The sequence below is a fragment of the Cebidichthys violaceus genome, unplaced genomic scaffold, assembly GCF_023349555.1.
Source record: "Cebidichthys violaceus isolate CVI_PGR_0920_01 unplaced genomic scaffold, fCebVio1.0.p SCAF_101, whole genome shotgun sequence".
NCBI classification, from domain to species: Eukaryota; Metazoa; Chordata; class Actinopteri; order Perciformes; family Stichaeidae; genus Cebidichthys; species Cebidichthys violaceus.
The window spans coordinates 418,317-437,955 of NW_027176265.1; the positions used below are offsets into that span (position 1 = coordinate 418,317).

General features: G+C 40.9%; 1 protein-coding gene across 3 annotated transcripts in view; it reads right to left on the reverse strand.

Annotated features, from left to right (window-relative positions):
- The window catches only part of acap2b (ArfGAP with coiled-coil, ankyrin repeat and PH domains 2b), a 49,230-nt gene that overhangs the window by 19,260 nt on the left and 10,331 nt on the right, over positions 1–19,639 (reverse strand). For all 3 annotated transcript variants that reach the window (XM_068729314.1, XM_068729305.1, XM_068729297.1), the window contains exons 2-9: positions 17,223–17,280; positions 14,945–15,064; positions 14,215–14,268; positions 11,993–12,051; positions 10,618–10,801; positions 7,744–7,788; positions 7,567–7,662; positions 3,552–3,626 (exon numbers count right to left, since the gene is read on the reverse strand). In XM_068729314.1, the coding sequence (XP_068585415.1) occupies positions 3,552–3,626; positions 7,567–7,662; positions 7,744–7,788; positions 10,618–10,801; positions 11,993–12,051; positions 14,215–14,268; positions 14,945–15,064; positions 17,223–17,280 (691 nt within the window). The remainder of the gene's footprint in view (positions 1–3,551; positions 3,627–7,566; positions 7,663–7,743; positions 7,789–10,617; positions 10,802–11,992; positions 12,052–14,214; positions 14,269–14,944; positions 15,065–17,222; positions 17,281–19,639) is intronic.

The window sequence follows — 19,639 nt, forward strand, 5'->3', positions numbered from 1 at the left end:
AAAGCTAAGGGCAATTTACCACCACCACATACTGTAACATAATACCTCATGTCCTGCTTTATTAGGGCCCGAGCCACCGACAACGTCGGGCCAGCGAAGGCCCTATTGAAATTCGAATGTTTTTTATTATTAGGGCCCGAGCCACCGACAACGTCGGGCCAGCGAAGGCCCTATTGAGTTTCTAAGGGGTTTTATTATTATTCTGATTTTTATTTTTCCTCTTTGGGAGCATTTCTGGGGAACTTGTCATGCATGAAAACTCACCAAATTTTGCAGTCTTGTCTGGTCTGGTGAAACTTGGGGTATGATATAGATTGTATATTTGTGTGAAAAAAAATGGCTCTGTAGCGCCCCTTACAAGTCGGACCGGCGACGCCCCTCGGCCAGTATGTCCGATTCACTTGAAATTCGACACACATATCCACAACCGCTAGATCTAAAAAAAAAAGCCTCTCAGACCCCTAAGCTCCGCCTAGAAAAATTTTCCGCCATCTTGAATTTTGTGAAAAACACATTTTTGAGAACTCCTCCTAGACGCTTGGTCCGATTGCTACCAAATTTGCTGTGGGTCATTATCAGATCTCCATCACAAAAATGTATCAAAAGCTTGTTGATATCTTGTTATGATTTTTATTTTTCCGCATTGGGAGCATTTTTGGGGTACTTGCCATGCATGAAAACTCACCAAATTTTGCACACTTGTCAGGTCTGGTGAAAATAGCCATCTGACATAGATTGCATATTTCTGTGTAAAAAAATGGCTCTCTAGCGCCCCCTCAAAGTTGGACCGGCGACGCCCCTCGGCCAGTATGTCCGATTTACTTGAAATTCGACACACATGTCCAGATCCACTAGCTCTACAAAAAAGCCTCTCAGACCCCTAATCTCCGCCTGGAAAAATTTTCCGCCATCTTGAATTTTGTGAAAAACACATTTTTGAGAACTGCTCCTAGACGCTTTGTCCGATTGCTACCAAATTTGCTGTGGATCATTATCAGATCTCCATCACAAAACGTTATCAAAAGATTGCTGATATCTTGTAGCGTTTAGAAGATACGGACCAATGAACTTCTTGGGGCGTGGCTTGTTTATCAATACACATAACTTCTAAACCGTGTATCCTAAAATCACCAGATTTGCAGTATATGTGCACATTGCATGGTGGAACATACCCTGCAATTTTCAGTTCATTCAACCAATAGGGGGCGCTACAGTAATTCACTCAATTTCAGTTTTTTGGTGATTTTTCACGTTTTCAGCCTTTGTATTTGAGCAAACTCCTCCTAAAGAATTCATGCGATCGACTTCAAATTTCGTCAAGATGCTCTTAAGACCTTTGTGATGAAAAGTTATCAAAAGCTAGAGTTTTCATTAAAGAACCTTGACGTGGCGGGGCGGCCATTTTGCCTCATTGGCCGGGAAGAAAGAAGTTGTTATAACTCCAAGGTACATTATCCAATCTGCACGAAATTTCTTATGCATGATGCTACTTCAACCCTTAGCACATTTCAATTGAAAAAAATTAAATAACTCATAGCGCCATCGACTGGCAAAAGGAAATGTTATATTTTGCACTTTTATTTACTCCTCCTAGCCAGTTCATCAGATCAGTCTGAAATTTGGTAAAGATAGCCTCAATATATTGATGATGCATCATCATGAATATTGGGAGTTTTCGTTGAACGCTGTTGCTGTGGCAACCCATCATTCGCCATGAAAAAGTAGGCTGATGGATCAGTGGCTTGCGATGCTCAAAAACTCATGGAACTTTATACATGTGTTCTAGGTAATGGGAGGACATATTTTATATGGGTGTTTGGCTTGGCCGTTTTAAATTGCCTCCATAGCGCCCCCTACAATATTTCAAAAGAGCAGCCCCAGTGCTACGTTTGAGGTACCTGTATGAAACTTGGTAGGATTATGTATCTCAGAGAGACTTACAAATATGTCTCTTAGGACCATGCTCTAAAATGTACCAGAAGTCGGCCATTTTGATTTTTGTGTGATTTTTCAATAGATTTAGGCTTACTTTTAGTCACGATACTTTAACGAACTCCTCCTAGGGACTTTGTCGGATCCACTTCAAATTTGGTCAGTACAGTCTCAAGACGTTTGTGATTAAAAGTTATCAAAAGCTTTACGTTTGATGGAATGACTTAGCCGTAGCGGGCGGCTACTTTGCGTGATTCCCCACCAAAGAAGCTGATGTAACTCATCTGGACTTGTTTCAAACAGTCCCAAACTTCACATGGTTGATAACACTCATGGCCTGAGGATGTCCACAAGCTAATTTTCACTAATACTCACAGCGCCACCTGCTGGCCAAAGTAATTCTGCGTTTTTTGACAACCGGCATCCGATTTACATGACTTTTACACAATGTCGTCTACAGTTGTTATAGAGCAACATAATACATGTTTGTGCATGTTCTGTAGCACCACACAGCGGATACAGGATGCTGTGGACTATTTGCATTGCATCATTTCCTGCGTCACGTGGTCCAAGCAGAAACAAAGCATCGGACTGCTAAGCGCGCTGTCCGACTGTCGCAGACGATCTCGGCCGCATACGTTGGGTTCCGCCGGCACCCCGACGTGCGGGAGGAGGCGAGGGCCCGTTCATCGCTGCTCGCAGCTTTAATTATTATTTAATTTACTCGGTTGAGGGTTCATAGAGCTAAAAAAACAAAAAACAACAGCCTCCAAAATTAACAGAAGACATTAATCCGTTGTTAATTCTAAGTATTACATTTCTGTTATTGCCTCTTTACATTTACAGTTTTTGTCAAAACATCTGGTGCACCTTCTGGTATGTAATATATCAACAAGTGTGACTCAGTGGGGATTTTAGGGTTGGCGTGGGTGCTGACCAGAGATGGGAGGGTGCTGAAACTCAACCTTGTTTGTTTGGAAATGGGTTTCCGTCAGCCGTCAATAATTCATGAGTGTGTGGCTGAGATCATCCTTAGGGATCGTCTTACACCTGAGGGCGGAGTCCTACCTTCATTCACTCAAAAGACAAATGTACAGTGAATGGCTGAAATTGATAACTTTATAATGTGAATGCCCCTTTGGGCAAATTATGTAATATGCAATTGGTTAACTGTACTATAAGGTTCTGATATTTTAGCATGGTGACCCAAACTCGGGCAGCATTGTGAAGGTGAGCAGGTATAGCAGTGAGGGAGGCTACGAGCACAAGAGGCCATGAGGTAGAAGGTAAGCCCTGTAAGATCCCAGAAGACTACTCTGAGTTTACTTTTAATGGGAGGAGGCCCGAGTGCAATAAGAAAGGCTTTGTGGGATCCAACAGCCATAAAGTCACTACACATGCAAGAGAAATCCTGGCTCAGAGCATCTATGCCATGTTGAGCACACACTGAGGTGAGCATGCGTTTATGTTTCTGTGATTTTCATGTTGCTGGCCAGAGGAAAAGAGGATAAAGGTGTTATTTATGATTTATATTCACAATTGTGAATGCGGTTTGGTTTCCATGTGCTTTGTGCATTTGTCTTGAAATGGAAGTGAAGATGGGACCATGTTGAGTGTACCTTTTGCTGGATGGTGGAGTGTTTCTGTTCCATGTCCCTCTTCTCTTTGGCAGCATCCACCACCAGCTGGTCCAACTGCAACAGACAGAACAACTGATAAGTCAAGCTAACCAAACACACATACTTAAATCAAAACAGCAAACACAAACGTTTAAGACGCATCACTCGAGTTGTTGTTTTCAGAAAACCCATTTTCCCAAATTGACACACACACAACATATCTTCCAATATGAATCAAGATGTTTTGCTTTGCTGCCTACATGTTTACATTCTTCCTACAGGCCAAATATGAACAAGTCACATTCTTTCTTTTGATTTATCTTGCCATACAATTAGAGAGAAAGCAGCGAGTGAGTGTGAAAGTCATACAATCTCACGCTGGGCCATTAAAATGAAAACACTCTTTCGACTGCGCTTGGAAGGTGAATGCAAGCGTGTGTGTGCACAGAAGCTTTCCTTTCTATTCTTGAAAGCATTACCGAATCCAGCAAATAAACAACTTTTCCACTGGCCGCATCGAGACAGGACAGGCCTTCTCTCTCTAAACAAGATGGGCCGTGCTGTGGGGGCTTCGTCATGTGTGAAATTGGATGGGGGTTGATTGATTCTCCTCGTCCCGAGTAACCATCACGTGTAGACAACAAATACAAAGGATCTTTTGAGCAGAGAAGAAAGCAAGAAAATAAAAAGACTTTAATGAAGTGCTGGAGGTCATAGGGTAATGCCGAAAATGTGTTATTTTACCTAAGAGCAGTGAGATTGGACTGTGTGCTTTTTGATAGTCTGTGACCGCAATCTGACCTAAATCATTGTGTCTCAAGCTTCAAACAGAGGGATCAGTATCTGCGTATCACACAGAGAACGGCATGTTTACTACAGATTAGCTGTGTTCATCACCAGGTTTTAATGCCTGCTGTGGCTTCACAGACCCCAGTTTCTGTACCACAACTTCAAACTAAATGATAATTCATACTAACGGGTTACAGAGAAGTCAGCGTGCCAGATGAGATAAAAGAGAGCGGAACCACTTTACTTCCTTTCTTGAAAAAACAACATTCTATGTATTCTGTATAACTTTGTTTTCTTTCACTAAATATATTACTTTTGGGGAAAATATGACAAAAGAAGCTGCGACCCAATTATTTCAGAGAAGACAGCGTTTGAGGCAGCCGGATCTTTTGTTTTGTTTGGAGAGGAAATGGGTGGACGGCAGAGCGGCAGGCTGATAACATCAGATGGGAAATGTTTTCCTCTGTCGCACCATAACTAGTCCGGTCCAGTTCATGCTGTCTATCTGCTTCTATATGTATCTACAAAGACAGGTGTGTGTTTCCATCTCCCCATATTTTTGTGAAAGACTCACCTTACCTTTCACATCTTATCTCTCTTATTATGCAAGACGCCAGTCTCCTACCGACCACACACTGAAACATTTGGGTCACTCGGACTTCTGCTCAGATCCGTCTTAACATGTAACACTGTGATGACAAGCTGCATGATTCACGGAAAAAAGATACAAAACATCCTGCTGAATGAATATATGCACTCAACACATGTTCAATCCTGAGGCTTTGTGTCATGGAACGATGCAATCAGCAGAATATCTTATATTTAGAAGCTGTTTCCAAAGGCAAGGGTGGAAAAAGTGTCATCTTTGACATGAATCATAAAGTGGTCATTCAAACACATTGGAAAAGTAACTTCAGCTGTCTTAGTTTATATGATGAACAAGGAATTTGATCTCAGATGATGTTTCCATGTGTCTTATAATGCCCCTTCTGTGTCATTTATTGAGCTTTGTCTATATACCAGCTCAGTAACTCATTACCAAGCAACCACAAGAACACTACTGTAACAGTTCCTCAGTTTTCTGCAAAAAACACATTCTTATCTTTATTTTTATAATAATTCCAACAACCAGTCTTCTGTTCCCAAGCAAAAACACTGGCAGCAATCTCATGAAAGACAACTAAATGCCTATAATGTAGTGTATATTTCTGTAACCAGCTTTATTTGTTTAACTTCACTTCTATCATTTCCTCTCACCAAACTTTACAGAATATATGAAGACCAAAGTGTACGAGCATTTTGTGGGTCTGTATTGTTGATTTTCCCCACCCTTGATCTCTTTCTCATTGGCTACAGGCAATCGAGTCATATTATCAGACCTGTTGACAGCTCCTCCACACCTCCCTGCACAGCCTCTCCACCTTCTTCAGCTTCATGATGGAGAGAAGAAAAGAAATAATCCACAATCCTCTTCGTCACGGCTTCCCACAGCTCGGCCTCTGATCTTCCTCTCCTTTTAGTTTTGCACTGTTCCAAATTCCCTGCGACAGGCTTAGGATCCACACAGCACCGTTATACTTCTGTAACCGACCCTCTAGCTCTCTTCTCCTCCCTTTCCAGGACCGGATTTCTAAAAACAGTCTTTTGCACTTCTCTCCCTCTCTCCTCACACAATCCTTGCTGTCTTTTTGAGTGTTGAAGGCTTACAGTCCATGCCTTTCCATTCTACTTCAATCACTTTTTGCTTTGAGAAGATTACATTTCACCTCTTATCCCTTCCTATAATCTGCTTTTCAAAGTGGGTCCTCTGTTCCCCCTTCTCTTTTCTCGGCACTCTTTGGTTCTCTCTGGAAAACAGTGTTTGGTTCATTTGCCTTCTTTTTTTCTTGGTTAAAACATCATAAAAACATGTTTACACGCCACACTTTTCTCTTAAGAATTGTCTACTCTTCTGCTCCCCACTGTGACTCCTTCCTTCCTCGGTCCTGCACCCAATTTTGAGAAATATCCTTCTCTTATTCGGCTCTTCTACTGCTCCAGTCTCAGAGTTTATAATCCACAAGCTTCAGCATCAATCTCAGGTTTCTATGCTGTGTTCACTCAGCTGATAGTCAGTGAGTCCGGCTGTGGGAAAACCTTTTTTCCAGCCCTCTGGCTGCTTTCTTCCTCATTCCTGCGTACTGTAACAGCAGCTCCACTGTGATAATCATCTTAAAGTCACAATTGGGCCATCCTCTGGCTCAGAGGGAAGGCTCTGTTTATCAGAGGATGCACACAGACACAGACACACACAGACACACACACACACACACACACACACACACACACACACACACACACACACACACACAGAGCTGAAATATCAATTGACATGAAGATAGCTTTAAACACACACACACACTGAGAGGATAGGAGCACAAACACAAAGAGAGAGGTCGTCTGCTGCCCCCTAATCATCGAGGTGTAAACCCACGACCAAATGTTTCATTTCAGAGTCCCTGAAACAAGCTCTACATGAGCCCCTGAACAAGAAAGCTCTCTAGGTAATCAAACAACATTGTCTTTGGGTACGTAGTAAAAAAAGTTTACCCATGACAGTGCACTGGTGTGTAAACTTAGCTAACATGTATTCCACTACTCTGTATAGACTAATGTTTAGATTAATGTTTATTTATGTTGCAAGAGTTTACACTGTATGTTCTATCAACATTGCACATGTTTCCCAGGGCTAGTTTAGTGTTTATTTTTACACAAGTATTAAATTCAAATTAAAGGAAGGAAGTGAAACAACTTGGGAGACATCCAACTTAATTTCTTAGCTGACAAAGTTAAGGCAGAATTCAATACTTTCTGATGACACACTAATGTAATAGCATTAGATATACGTTTGAAAAATGTAATAAAACATCTTTCTAAGTGGTTCAGATATGTAATAACATTTATTTGTTGATTTAAAAATGATTAAATCAACAAAAACTCATTACCTCGCTTCATATGGGACGTAACAATGTTGACTAAAAAGTAAATATGAATAAGAACATTTCAATTTTTAAATAATCACTCATTATTGTTTGTACCATTTATGATGTGACTGTAAAGTTTTACATACTGTAACATATTAAGTTCCTTTTTTATGAAATTGTGATTGTTTGTCACGATGAGTTGCTGAAGCTTTGTGTTTATGTGACTGTCAAACATCTGAATGTACAGAGATGCGTCGCTGTACCTGTCCTCCAAGCTGCTTCATCAGAGGTTGTAGTTCACTGAAGAGGTCATAGCCTTGGTGGAAGAACGTCAGGTGGGCGTACATGAAGGACAACATCTGTGGAGAAGACGGTGAATATTCAGAGAGCAAGTGGGGCTGCCGCACAGATCATTTCACGTGAAAGAAAATTGTACTTACTGATTTCAGAATTTCCGATCTTCTCTTTGATTGTAGCACATTGATCTGTAATGAACAAAGACAAACAGTGAGAAGTAGGAAGAACAAACTAAACTAAATCTACTGTGGCAATATGTGAGATATATCTGAGACGGAAATAATGAAAGGACAAAAGAACATAAGACAGAAGGGGAACTGAGGTAAGAACAAAAAGAACTTCTTAAGAAAAGAACAAATTAAAGAAAGTAGACAAGCGTGAAATTAGTTGAACTGAAGCAGAAAAATCACCCCAAGCATTACTGGACAGCAGTTCTTCCTAACGACACCAGGAGGAGCTCCGTGTCTCATGTTCAACTCAGTCTCACCTAGAATCTACACTGTCCTGCTGCATTCATTGTAGCCTCCTGTTTCGGTTTCTTTTTCTGCTTGCTTGCGTGTGCGCGTGTATGCGTTTGCAGCAGACCCCTCTTCATCTACAGCCTAATCCACACTGTGCTGCTCACCTGGCCTGGGAAGTTATTTTAGGTTAATTTTACAGAGTAGAGATTCATTATAACAGGTTGTAAATACGGTCAAGCTGGCAGCCTTCAATGTGACTGTGCGACAGTAGACTCACTGACTGGGCGTCGTGCATTCGACTACTTAAAAAGGCGAGGGAGCTTCTGTATGAATTTCAACACTCTGCCTCATGCTTATGTCCTGAAAGCAGGGACATCAAACATTTGATTCCACTGAAGAACACAAGTTCAAATCCCTGTTGTGGCTGTACGTTGTGAGTCCCTTTTCCTTAGCAACACCAACCACACTTTGTGTTTATACACAGATGTAACTCCCCACCCAGGGGAGGAAGCTTATTTTTCCATCTCCTAGCCACAGCGGCTGATGCATCACATCTTTTACAAGCCCCCTCCTTCTCTCGATTACAGTCAATTAGTAGTTTTGAATCAAGTGGCAGCTATGAGCGGTATCATGGTGTCAACAAACGCAACTGCCACGTGCAAAGTTTATGAGCATTATGTTGGTAATTGGTTGGTAAGTTGTGGTAAAAGGATTTGGGCTTAATTAGTCACTATTGAGGCAGGGGAAATGTCAGGTCTGTTAAGTTTATCTCTACAAACTGTGCTTCTGCTTTTACTGGTTTGTATGTCAGAGTAGACAAGCAACATCTACATGAAGTCAGATGGATGGATCATCTGTTTCTCACATCATACATTACATTTACATGTTGTTTTTCTAGGCTTGACCAACATTCAATAAAGCAAACCAACAGAGTAAAGTTCAGTATTTTTATGATCTAGCTCTACGTGGCACAACAGGGTAAAAGAGAAGCGCTACATTCTTAAAATGTCATGAATGCAAGTCTGGCTTACAACTCTCTCATATATTTTCCTCTCCCTCTACCATCTTGCATGTCACTGTAAACTGTGCACTATATAATTAAGCAAAAATGCCACAAAAACAATCTATAAACAACAAAAAATAAAGCTAGAATCCATCGGAAATGTTTCCTACAACCAAAGCTGCAGAAGATAGCAACATTGTAAAAGTGCTGACAGCGCTACCCGAATGAGAACTTTAAAAGGAGACTCATTTACTTCAGCTGTGCAAGCTCTTGGGTGCATAGATTTCCTATAAGCAGACTAAGAGGCAAGACAGAAAAAAACTAATTTCTCACTGCCAGGCATCATTTTATGAGAGAGTGATTATGCAGTGGGCCACTGGAGCAGACTGCCAAACCTATTTTGAAACCTGCTTTGTGGTTTCTTTTCAAAATCTAATTCTGGAGCGAACTGTGCCCGTACAGCATTGTCTGTTTCTTTTGGAGTGAGATTCAATAACAGGGCTGGCAGCTGCCTTATCAGAAAGCATGAAGCATTCATCAGTGCTTCTGTGGCCACGAGGAGAGACCGACTGTATTCAATGACACATCTGTTTGGCTTTGACAGAAAAAAAAAGATCTACCAGATGTTAACAGATGCATAAGAAGAAGGAACATATTTGCAGAAAAGGGGATCTGCAGTGTTTGATTTAATTCATTTCGATACCAGTTGTTTTTCTTCCAATGTTCAATTTGTAGCAGCATTCTTCAAGTACTGTTAGACCGGAGAGGTTTTTATGATGAATTAAAACAATCTTTTCAGTTGGTTTCTAATATACGTTCTCCTTCTGCTGCTTGTTCTATATTCATCTTACCTAAAAATATGAATCATTTCTCCACCATAGCGCGTCATCAAGTATGATGGCTCACTGGCCACACAAACATTTTGTTACTGACCAAAATGACTGAAATAACGACAGATCTATAATTTTTCATCAGTCTAGGGAGCTGGGTTGAGGCCTAATGTGAAAATGCATATTAACTCCTTAATCGGATTAATTATAAACATCAGAAGACAGCAGTATTTTATTAATTTTAGTTGTGCATGTAACAGGCATGAAAAAAAGAAGAAGAAAAGGAAATCAAAAACGACTTCTTCTTCTTCTTCTGCGGCTATTTCTGTTGACACTGATCCAACAAATGCAACTGCTGCTCACTGTGTCCTGCTTATTAATCTGCTTCTACCTTCTTCGTCTTTTTGCCAAAATCAACTCTGATGAGGTAAACTGGAACATGTGGATGAGCTTGGGTATTTCACTTTGAATGCAACTGACTCAAACACAGCTGCTGTTCATTCCTCTCTGTGCCACATCAGCATATTTTAAAAGCTGCATGTCCACATTCTCTATTACTGTATCACTTTAGAGAACCGAATGTATTTTTTCATGTAAAATGTGGATTGAAATGAGGCTCAACAGGAAATAAATTCAATGATCACAGCATGTATTGAAATACACTGGACCGGGCTTTTCTCTCATTTCTCACACACTTTAATTGCACGTATAGTTTTGGTGTACCTGTAAAACGTAGTCGAGGACGATGTGTCGGAAGCACTTGCGTGTGGCCGTGAGGATGTTGGTGGCCTCCTCCACCTCGTGCTGCTTGTTGCGGGGAGCCTGGGCGTTCTTGATCAGCGCGCCCTCCTTTTCCTCGCTGACTTTGTCAAATTGCTTCTTGGCTTCCTTGAACTTACGTATGTCACTGACAAAGGAAGGGAGGAGACAGAGGTTCATTAAGACAAACACATAAAGTGAACTGAATATATTGTACAAGTATCTCTTAGCATGAAAGAGGGCGCAAATGGGGAAATCAAATTCAGGAAAATAATCTGCTGTTAATTAAATCTAAGATACTAAATGATTTGTTTGGATTTGAGAATAAAGGTTTTACAAATTAGTTTTTCGCTGTTGATCTATAATCTGAGGTGGAAATACTCTTAGTTGCTGCACCAAAATATTTAAAGTATTATAACAGCATGTTCAAACAATTATGGGATCAAGCTTAAGGGGTTTGACAAACTCTATGACCCGAGGTCAAATAGGACATGTCCCTTTGTTGTCAACAATGTTGTGAGGGGAAAGGTGAAATGTCAAAGGAAGCCAAGTTATCTCTGGATATGAAGCAACACAGCCATGGTCAGGCAACAGGAACACGCAGCGGTTAAAGGTGATTTCATGAATCTAGGTCAGGGGGAAATCCAATAAGGTTAAAAAAAATAATGACTTTGTAAATTACTTGATCCAGGTCTTGTGTCTCCGTAACTAAGGGTTGAACCACTTGTTCAGGACAAAGTGCTCAAACTCTTTGGTGAGATTAGTGTTTGAGTGTAGGAAGGTAGTGAGTAATAATGATGGTTCCCAGCCTTCTCTGAGAAGCATGGCTGATGATGTGGGTGTTAAGCCTCGGTGTGCCAGAGGCAAAAGCTGCTAATCCTTATAATGAAATAATGCAGAAGGCCCCAATGCTTCCTACAAGCAGTCTGGAATTCCGTGCTGTATTAGGAGACTTTAAACCGGGTGATATGAATAGAAAATATTGTCCTGTATACTAATAACTTTGTCCTTACATGCACTGCCTGGATCATCAGTCAATTTGATACATCCAGTGTCTACTTTATATTCATAATATTCAAGAGACGGCTTTCTGTATTCAAAATCTGCTACACTTTTCCTCCAGCATGAATTTGAAGTACAAGTAAGTTCACCTCATATATGTCCAGTGTTCCCCTTTAAGTTGATCTGGATACAGTCATGAGTAAAAATCTAAATGTGCTGTAGCTCGTTCTCAAACAGAGATGAGACAAAAAAGTAAAATTAGGCCATTCTTCAAAAGCACAAATTGCCCACAGATATAACCAGCTTCGTTATCCATCTTTATCCAATTAATACTCACTCTTTGACAAATGTTTGAAGCTGGGTCTTGATTGATCTCTGGGCCTGATCGAATAATATCTGTGAAGAAAGAGGGAAAGAAAGAACAACTCAGGCATTTTACATTCTTGAGACACTTCTCTAAGCAGAAAGCAGCAAAAAGCTGATACATGTATTCACAAGTCAGCATCGGGCACCTCTGTTTCGGAGGATTTTTGTTAACAAGAGTGCAATTAGAAAGCTAAATTTACACAAACAACCAGACTTTGTAAACTCCTCTCATAAAGACGTAAACACGAGAATTGACGTGATTTGCTTATTTTTGGTACCGAGTCATACTCTCATTAACCTGCATGCTTCTTAGAAAATGAGCTACCAAGCTAAAGGCCGAACAAACACATGAATCTCTAAATAGGGCTTCGTGTGATTTCATGGCCAGACGAGACAATATGAGCAGTGTGGCCGGGAGAGGCTACCAGTGACAAACAGTTTGAGTACTGTGTTTGAGTGGATCATGTGCTGAAAGATCGCTGAGTGGCAAAAAACAATCTGACAGTCAGCTGACGTGACCAAAGTCTCCACTATTGAGTCATAGTCGCAGGCCTGCTCTGTGGTTCCTGGAGGCTTTTAGGGGTCTAGTCAAGGAAGCTAATAAGTGGATTTGGTGAGGAAAGACTCCGCTGTTGAATCATGGTAGACTGCCCACCGCAGCTTTTTGGGATTCTAGTTAAGTAGACATAGAGTATCTCATTTAAACTGGGAATATTACAGTCAGGCTTCAAGGTGGAGCTTAGACTGCCTGTAGAACAGCCACATGCTTAATGCTCATTTAATGTCTTTTTATTAATCAATTAACTGTTTGCTCTGTAAATTGTCAACAAAAAAAAATAGCAGCAATAACAGCAGCTGTAATAGTATCAATCAGGGAGGTGCAGAATAGGTATTTAACACTTTAATGGCGGCTTCATTAATGTTAACAGCTACAGCAGTAAAGTCAAAATGTCTTCCACAAATAAAGCCTTTTAATCGATGTCTGACATTCGACATTCAAGTTGTTCAAATTCTTGATCAAAACAAATCATTTTAGGAATGCACATTTGGTGCAGAGGTTACGTTCCCATCCACAACGACAATGATTGTAAATGTTCAATTCCCAGTAGCAAATTCCCACGGCTCTGTTTGTTCTAACAAACATGTCGCAGACAGCGTGATGCTGGCTGGGAACTCACTCTGAACATGTTATGCGGAGCTAATAGAAACACGACATGACAGGGGAGATCACGCAATACAACTTTACTGTAGAACAAAAGCCTCTAGCTCGCCCTGTGCCTCCTTAATGAGAGGACATTTCTGAATGGCACTTCCATTCCTGCCAGAGACTGACAACCGAGGACGCTAACAAGGGCACTCTGGGGAAAAACACCTAATCAAATCAGTTCTTCAGGGCTCCTTGGAGAGTTTGGTCCATGTCTAGTGGTTGGAAGTGGAGAACATTAGGTGGTCATGTCAAGCCAAACGCACACTTATATTACTCTGACGAATGGTTCTTCTTGTAGTTCAGCTGTCTCCAGGGTGCCAGCCACATTGTAAAGTGCCTTTAACCTACTTTATATTCCTCTGTTCCACAAAAGGCGGTATTGCTAGTTGCAGCTGTAATATCATCAGGTAGGGAGGTGCATAGCAGTTATTTTTAACAGGATGTCGACCACATCGTAAAAAGATTGACCGTGACCAAGTTCACCTCAGTAGTGCATGATTTATTCCAACAGATTCCACAACATGGGAGGCAGGGAATGAGTTTTATGAGACAGGAAAACCCTCTCTCACTTTACCATGGACTTTATATGCTGGGAGAAGAAGTAACTTTTGAGGATTTTTATGGCAAGAAATCCCAAAGCGGGGGGGTTTAGGCATCTGACCCAAAAGGTTTCCCTTTAACCGCTTTTTATAGAGAATTATGTCTGCAAATCCAACCTGGTAGCTGCGTGTTATAGACGCTTTCTTATCAGTTGAAAGGTAATGTCTTGCTCAAGGACACCCGAACATTATTGCTAAACCTCTGTAAAGTATTTCTCTTTACTCTCTCTCTTGTAGTCTGCTGCTGTAAATAAATAAAAACTCTGACAGTCAGAGAGCTGTTCCAGACTGTCGGCCCAGCTGAGTTTTTTCATCACCCAGCCGTAGCGATGGGAAAAAGAAATAATGAGAATATATATCGAGTTTCACATGGCAGTGATAGCATACCGTGTGATAGTTGATCATCTCCTGCAGGCTCTCGGCAAATTTTGTGAGACTGGACTGTGGAGAGAAAAGAACAGAGGGAGAACATCACCATATATTCTTATAACTATAACACATAAACAAAGTCAACAAATAAAACAAGGCCTGTATTAAAACAAAATAAGATGCAATACTCTACACAGAAACTGTGGTCTTTTTGGAGACACAATAACATGCTGGGAAAAAAATCTTTTGGCTAAGTTACTCCCTTCAAATACATGCAGTGGCTGAACTTCAAACCCAAAGGAGAGGCATTGAGGGAACTAGAGACAAAAGGCAGAGAGGAAGTGCTTGCCTCGCAAACTTCATGTGAGAAAACAAAACATCTGACCTCGACAAGACCCAGTGGACAGTGCAAGGTTTCACCATTTTTTTATTTAGATATAGTATGGTAATGTCATGGGAGGATGAAAACATGTTGCTCAAAAGAGACAAGAAGAAGGAAGTGCATGCTAACAGAGAGGAAATACATTCCTCTTTATGACTGGGAACTAGGAATAAGTCAGCCATGGTTTTACACTGTGCTGATTTTAACTACACTACTAGTTTGTTTTTTTTACTATTATTGAACAACTTAAAATCATATTAAATATATAATAATTGTACAAAATGTCAAAAGAGGCTTGCCTCTATAAAGACCAAAAAGAAAAAGAAAACAATGTAATAGAACTAATGTTGGTTGTTTTTTGTTTACCTCGATGACCTCATCTTTGGTGGACTGCTGGGCTAGCTCCCGGATCCCGGTCACAAACTGCTTGTTGGCTGCATTGTAGGCTTTCCCAGCATCTATCATCCCAATGCACAACTTCACCAACTAGAGAGAGAACGAGAACGAGGCAAATGCTTAGGGGTAAAAAAGAGAAAAATACAGAAATGCAGTAACAGGCACAAGTGGAGAGAAGATGATAAAACCAGAAACCGTGTGGGTCATCTCTTCAGGACATTCTCTCTAATTAACAACATTTGAAGCTTGCTGCTAAAAATGGATTCAGAAATTGTACATTTGCTGGAACGTGTTGCTGCAGAGCGAAAGGCCAACACTGATGCTTAGTCCGCTTCTTGGTAATTAACAACAGGCACTTCTTCCCCCTCTGACTCATCGGGGGCAAAGATGATTCCAGGTTATGTAAACTCACAACAAATGCTAGCCGCTCTCCATCCACTCCTACACAGGAGACGACACAGAGCCTGAGTGTGCCTCTGCAGCAAAGGCAAACATGCTAATTGTAAGCAGTTTCCTAGATTACCGAGTTATTAATACATTCAAAAACTGATAGAATAGAAAATGATTGTTTCTACTTCAAAACCTTATTTAAACAATTGACATTTTGCAGCAAAATTCAAGTAAATTGGGACTAGTAAGACACAAACTAGTCATTTGAGTCCTAAGTTATATTAAACTAATCTAAATAATGCGGGTGGATGATAATCCTTAACAAACATGCTAATACCCCCCCCACTCACACTAATCATCATAATGTGTGTTTCTTAAGGGATCTCCTTTATATAAGAGTTGTATTGTGTCTTTCTTTTTGTCTGTCTGCCTCTAAAATATTCATACAGTTGAATCCGGACTTTTCTAAAACAGTTTCAACAAAAACTGAACATTTCAACGTCATGAAGGTTTGATTTACGTTTTAATTTTCCCCTTTTATGAGTTTCCAAATTAAAAGGAACTGTGAACACCATAAGGGATGCTTTCATTACAAAGAAAATGAATCACAGGTCAATCATATCTGACCTCAACCCAAACTGTAAGAACATCCGAAGCCTCGGTTAAAGACAACAGCTAACTACTGTTACAGACTCCATTCTGGTTTTATGAGCTGATATACTATTGGCTCGGTTGAAAGTCTGTTTACTTTTGGCTATATGGTTGTGTATGTACATGTCTGGCAGGAAGGAAGCTCAAAGGAAAAGTTGAACTCTGGTCTCTTCAGCCCCTTTCCACTCGACCCGGACCATTAACACGTGTCCCCACTCAGGCATGCATGCACGCGCGCGCGCGCACACGCACGCACACACACACACACACACACACACACACACACACACACACACACACACACACACACACACACACACACACACACACACACCCTTAAGCACATAGAAACCCTTAAGCACACAGACACACACACACACACACACACACACACCCTTAAGCACACAGAAACACCCGCTCTCCAGCAGATCCTTCCTCTCGCAAGCAAGGGGAAGTGAGGCCGGGGCTAAGTCACAGAGGAGGGTGGGACTCTGTAAGACTTGAAGTCCAGAAACAATGAACTGGGATCTTCCCAGCTCGAGGTCTCGCCCTCAGCTGGTGAACATACTCTCAGCTCTGGGGGGGATCCATCGGGAAGAGGGATACAACTTCTGATTAAAACTAGTTTGTTCAGAATGTCTGAGGTGACTAGTGTTCATGTCAAGCAAATCAAACGATAGATGGCAAACAAAAGTTAATCATCCGTACCGTCATACTATGCGTTACAAATACTGTTGCCAGAACAGATTCAGTCACCATTTCTATGATTTTAATAAATCATAAATGGCATTGTTAGCAAAAAAGATGATTAAAGTGTTATAACCCGGCTCAAAGGCTGCAACATAAACGGGAGACCAGACGAGTTAAAAGTAATAAATAAGCACATTTATTCAAAGAATACATAAACTAAACTAAACAAACATGGAGAGTCAGTAGTAAATAAATAATATATAAAAAATAAAGTGAATTAATCAGGCACAGATAATCCAAGTCTGTCAGGATGTTTAGGAATCATAGAAGCGCATACTGTACTAAAGGGTGTGTTCCTTCATATACTTCATACACACCCACATATTTCATTAAAGTGAAAGCGAGGTGCACAGTGTCTATGTTAGAGTCCTATTTAAAGGTCGGGGATATACTGGGGACAGTTCGCACGTTGGAACAAATGAATAACTCAGCGATGTTTTTCATGGGTGGTACTCACTTTGTCGAGCTTGGACTCCAGCTCACACACATCCCCCTCCACTTCCTCTATGGTCGCTCTGTGGGGAAAGGGAAAAAAAAGCATTTGAAATCAAATGTGACAGTGACTCAATACTATCAACTTCACCGACACTGCGAGGCATTCATATGCTCGATGGTGAATGGAAGACAAAAGACACTGCAAGGGAATCCTTAAAGAACATGAAGTCGCTCTGTTCCACTTTGGTTTTCAGTCCTTGCTACGTTTCTACCATTTTCACATACACATGTCCTGCTGTTCACTGTACACAGACTCTATATTAGAAGTGGACGTAGTCACCATGACATCATCTGTTGGTTTGTGGACTGCTGTTTTGAAGCCCCGAGTTTGGCATTTGGCCGTCATCAGCTATGTTTTTGGTAGTCGAATTTAGTTTTTTTGCAACCAGAAGCTGTTCGAGCCAAGTACAAGCGAATTCGGAATATGATTTTTTTGTGCACAAAAACGGTTGCAATTAACTTGAATGATGAACTGAAAACACACTGTGAAAGGGTTAATGTTGTAAGACGCTTTATCGTCTATTTTACTCTAAATGGGACCTTAATTTACAAAATGAACACCCCGCTGTATTGAAGAAGACTAGGATGAAGTTTTAGAACACTGTAACTATCCACGATCATATCTAGATTATTGCACCAGATTTATGTGATCATGCCGTAATATTATGGGAAAAATATTTGCCTGACTGTTATGCCCTATATCAACATCTTAACCATTTAAATACAGGGGGCACTTCAAGTTAAATGTAACAATTAAATTTCACCAAAAAGCCCATTTTCTACAATTACAGCCTCTGAAAACTACAATACAAGATATTATACACTTCTACGGTGTACTGACACAACCATGCACAGAAACACACACACACACACACCATTAGAGGCAGCCAAACTGAGAGCTGCCATTTTGGGTAATGCCACAGGGCTTTGAGTCGGGTCTGGCAGTCTGCCCCTTAAAATGTGACGGAGCACAGCTCGGTTCTCCACAGGATCAACAGCCTACGAGTGAGCGAGCGCCACGACGGGGGAAGAAGAAGAAGCGATCGTCACAGGCTGGGTGAATTAATCATTTTTGATAATAATCTATGCAGCTAAACGTGTTACCATGTGACCTTACTCCACCTTTCAGTGCTCAAGGAAAATAATATTCTGTGCCACAATCACACTCGTCAACTGATGATTTAGTTTTTAGGTTTATTATGCTGTTGCCCTCCGTGTAAATCACTGGATATAGAGTGTTAATTAACACTTAAATGTAAATGTTATTGTTTTTATTTGAGGGAAAACACAAGATATAATGCAGGACTGTGAGAGTGTGTGTGTGTGTGTGTGTGTGTGTGTGTGTCGTATATAAGGGATTAACAGAGAGACCCGGCAGTAACAGCGGGGGGCATTCCCCAAAACCCCTCCAGCTGTTTGTTCTTCCGTATGGTGTCACACTGACAGCTGCCAACATCTGGTCACTGTCAGGGGAAAAACAAGAGGCTGACTGAGCTAGCTCAGTGCTTTCAACGAAAGGTACTGGAATCAAGGATTCCCGTGTACATGTACACAATATTTTTTACTGTATAAGGGTTAGAGTTAGGGGTTAGTCCAGCTGTATAATTGTCTTTATCCTTCAATGCATACCTTCTGATCTTGGAGGTTGTTGTCTTTTTAAGAAGAAGGCCGTAATGTAAAGTACTGCTCGAGATCAGTCAGATCAGATGAGATCAGTTTTTGTCATATTAACATGCGTGCTTCATAAGCAAGTAACAAGGCTGTGCAACCTTCAAACATCTGGATACCCTCCTTCTCCAGAACATAACTGCTTCAAGTAAAGACTGAGCACAAGCACATAGAGGTCTCTACACGAAGGAACACCAATGTTTGATGAAACCAAGATAAATATCAGGCAGAATGCTGATGTTGGTGAAAAGCCAAGTATCCTTAAGTCCATGACCAGGAATCTGAGCTCAAAACCTGCTGCCTGGTTAATTGCTGGTTACCATGGTTGAAATGGATCCATTATGATGTCCACATGCTGGCTATGCTACCAGGAGAAGGAAAGAACTTGGTTTTGCAGCTAAGTGCAGGTTAAATAATCAGTAAAGCATGCACAGAAAGCGACTCACTAAGCAAGTTAAAAATGAGGGCATGCCAGAACCAAGCCTGCAGAAACAGACATGCTCATTTCGGTCAAATATGTTTCATGCTGGTCCCTTAGGTGATACACTGCATAAAAGGATGCACTGCATGACAAAAATAACTTTACTTTACTTTACTCTGATTAATATATACAAACGTAAACTTGAATACCATGCAGTTTATTCAATGCATTATATCTTCTGTGCGTTATAATGCAACAAACCGGGTTTACAAGAAATGCTTGCAACTGTG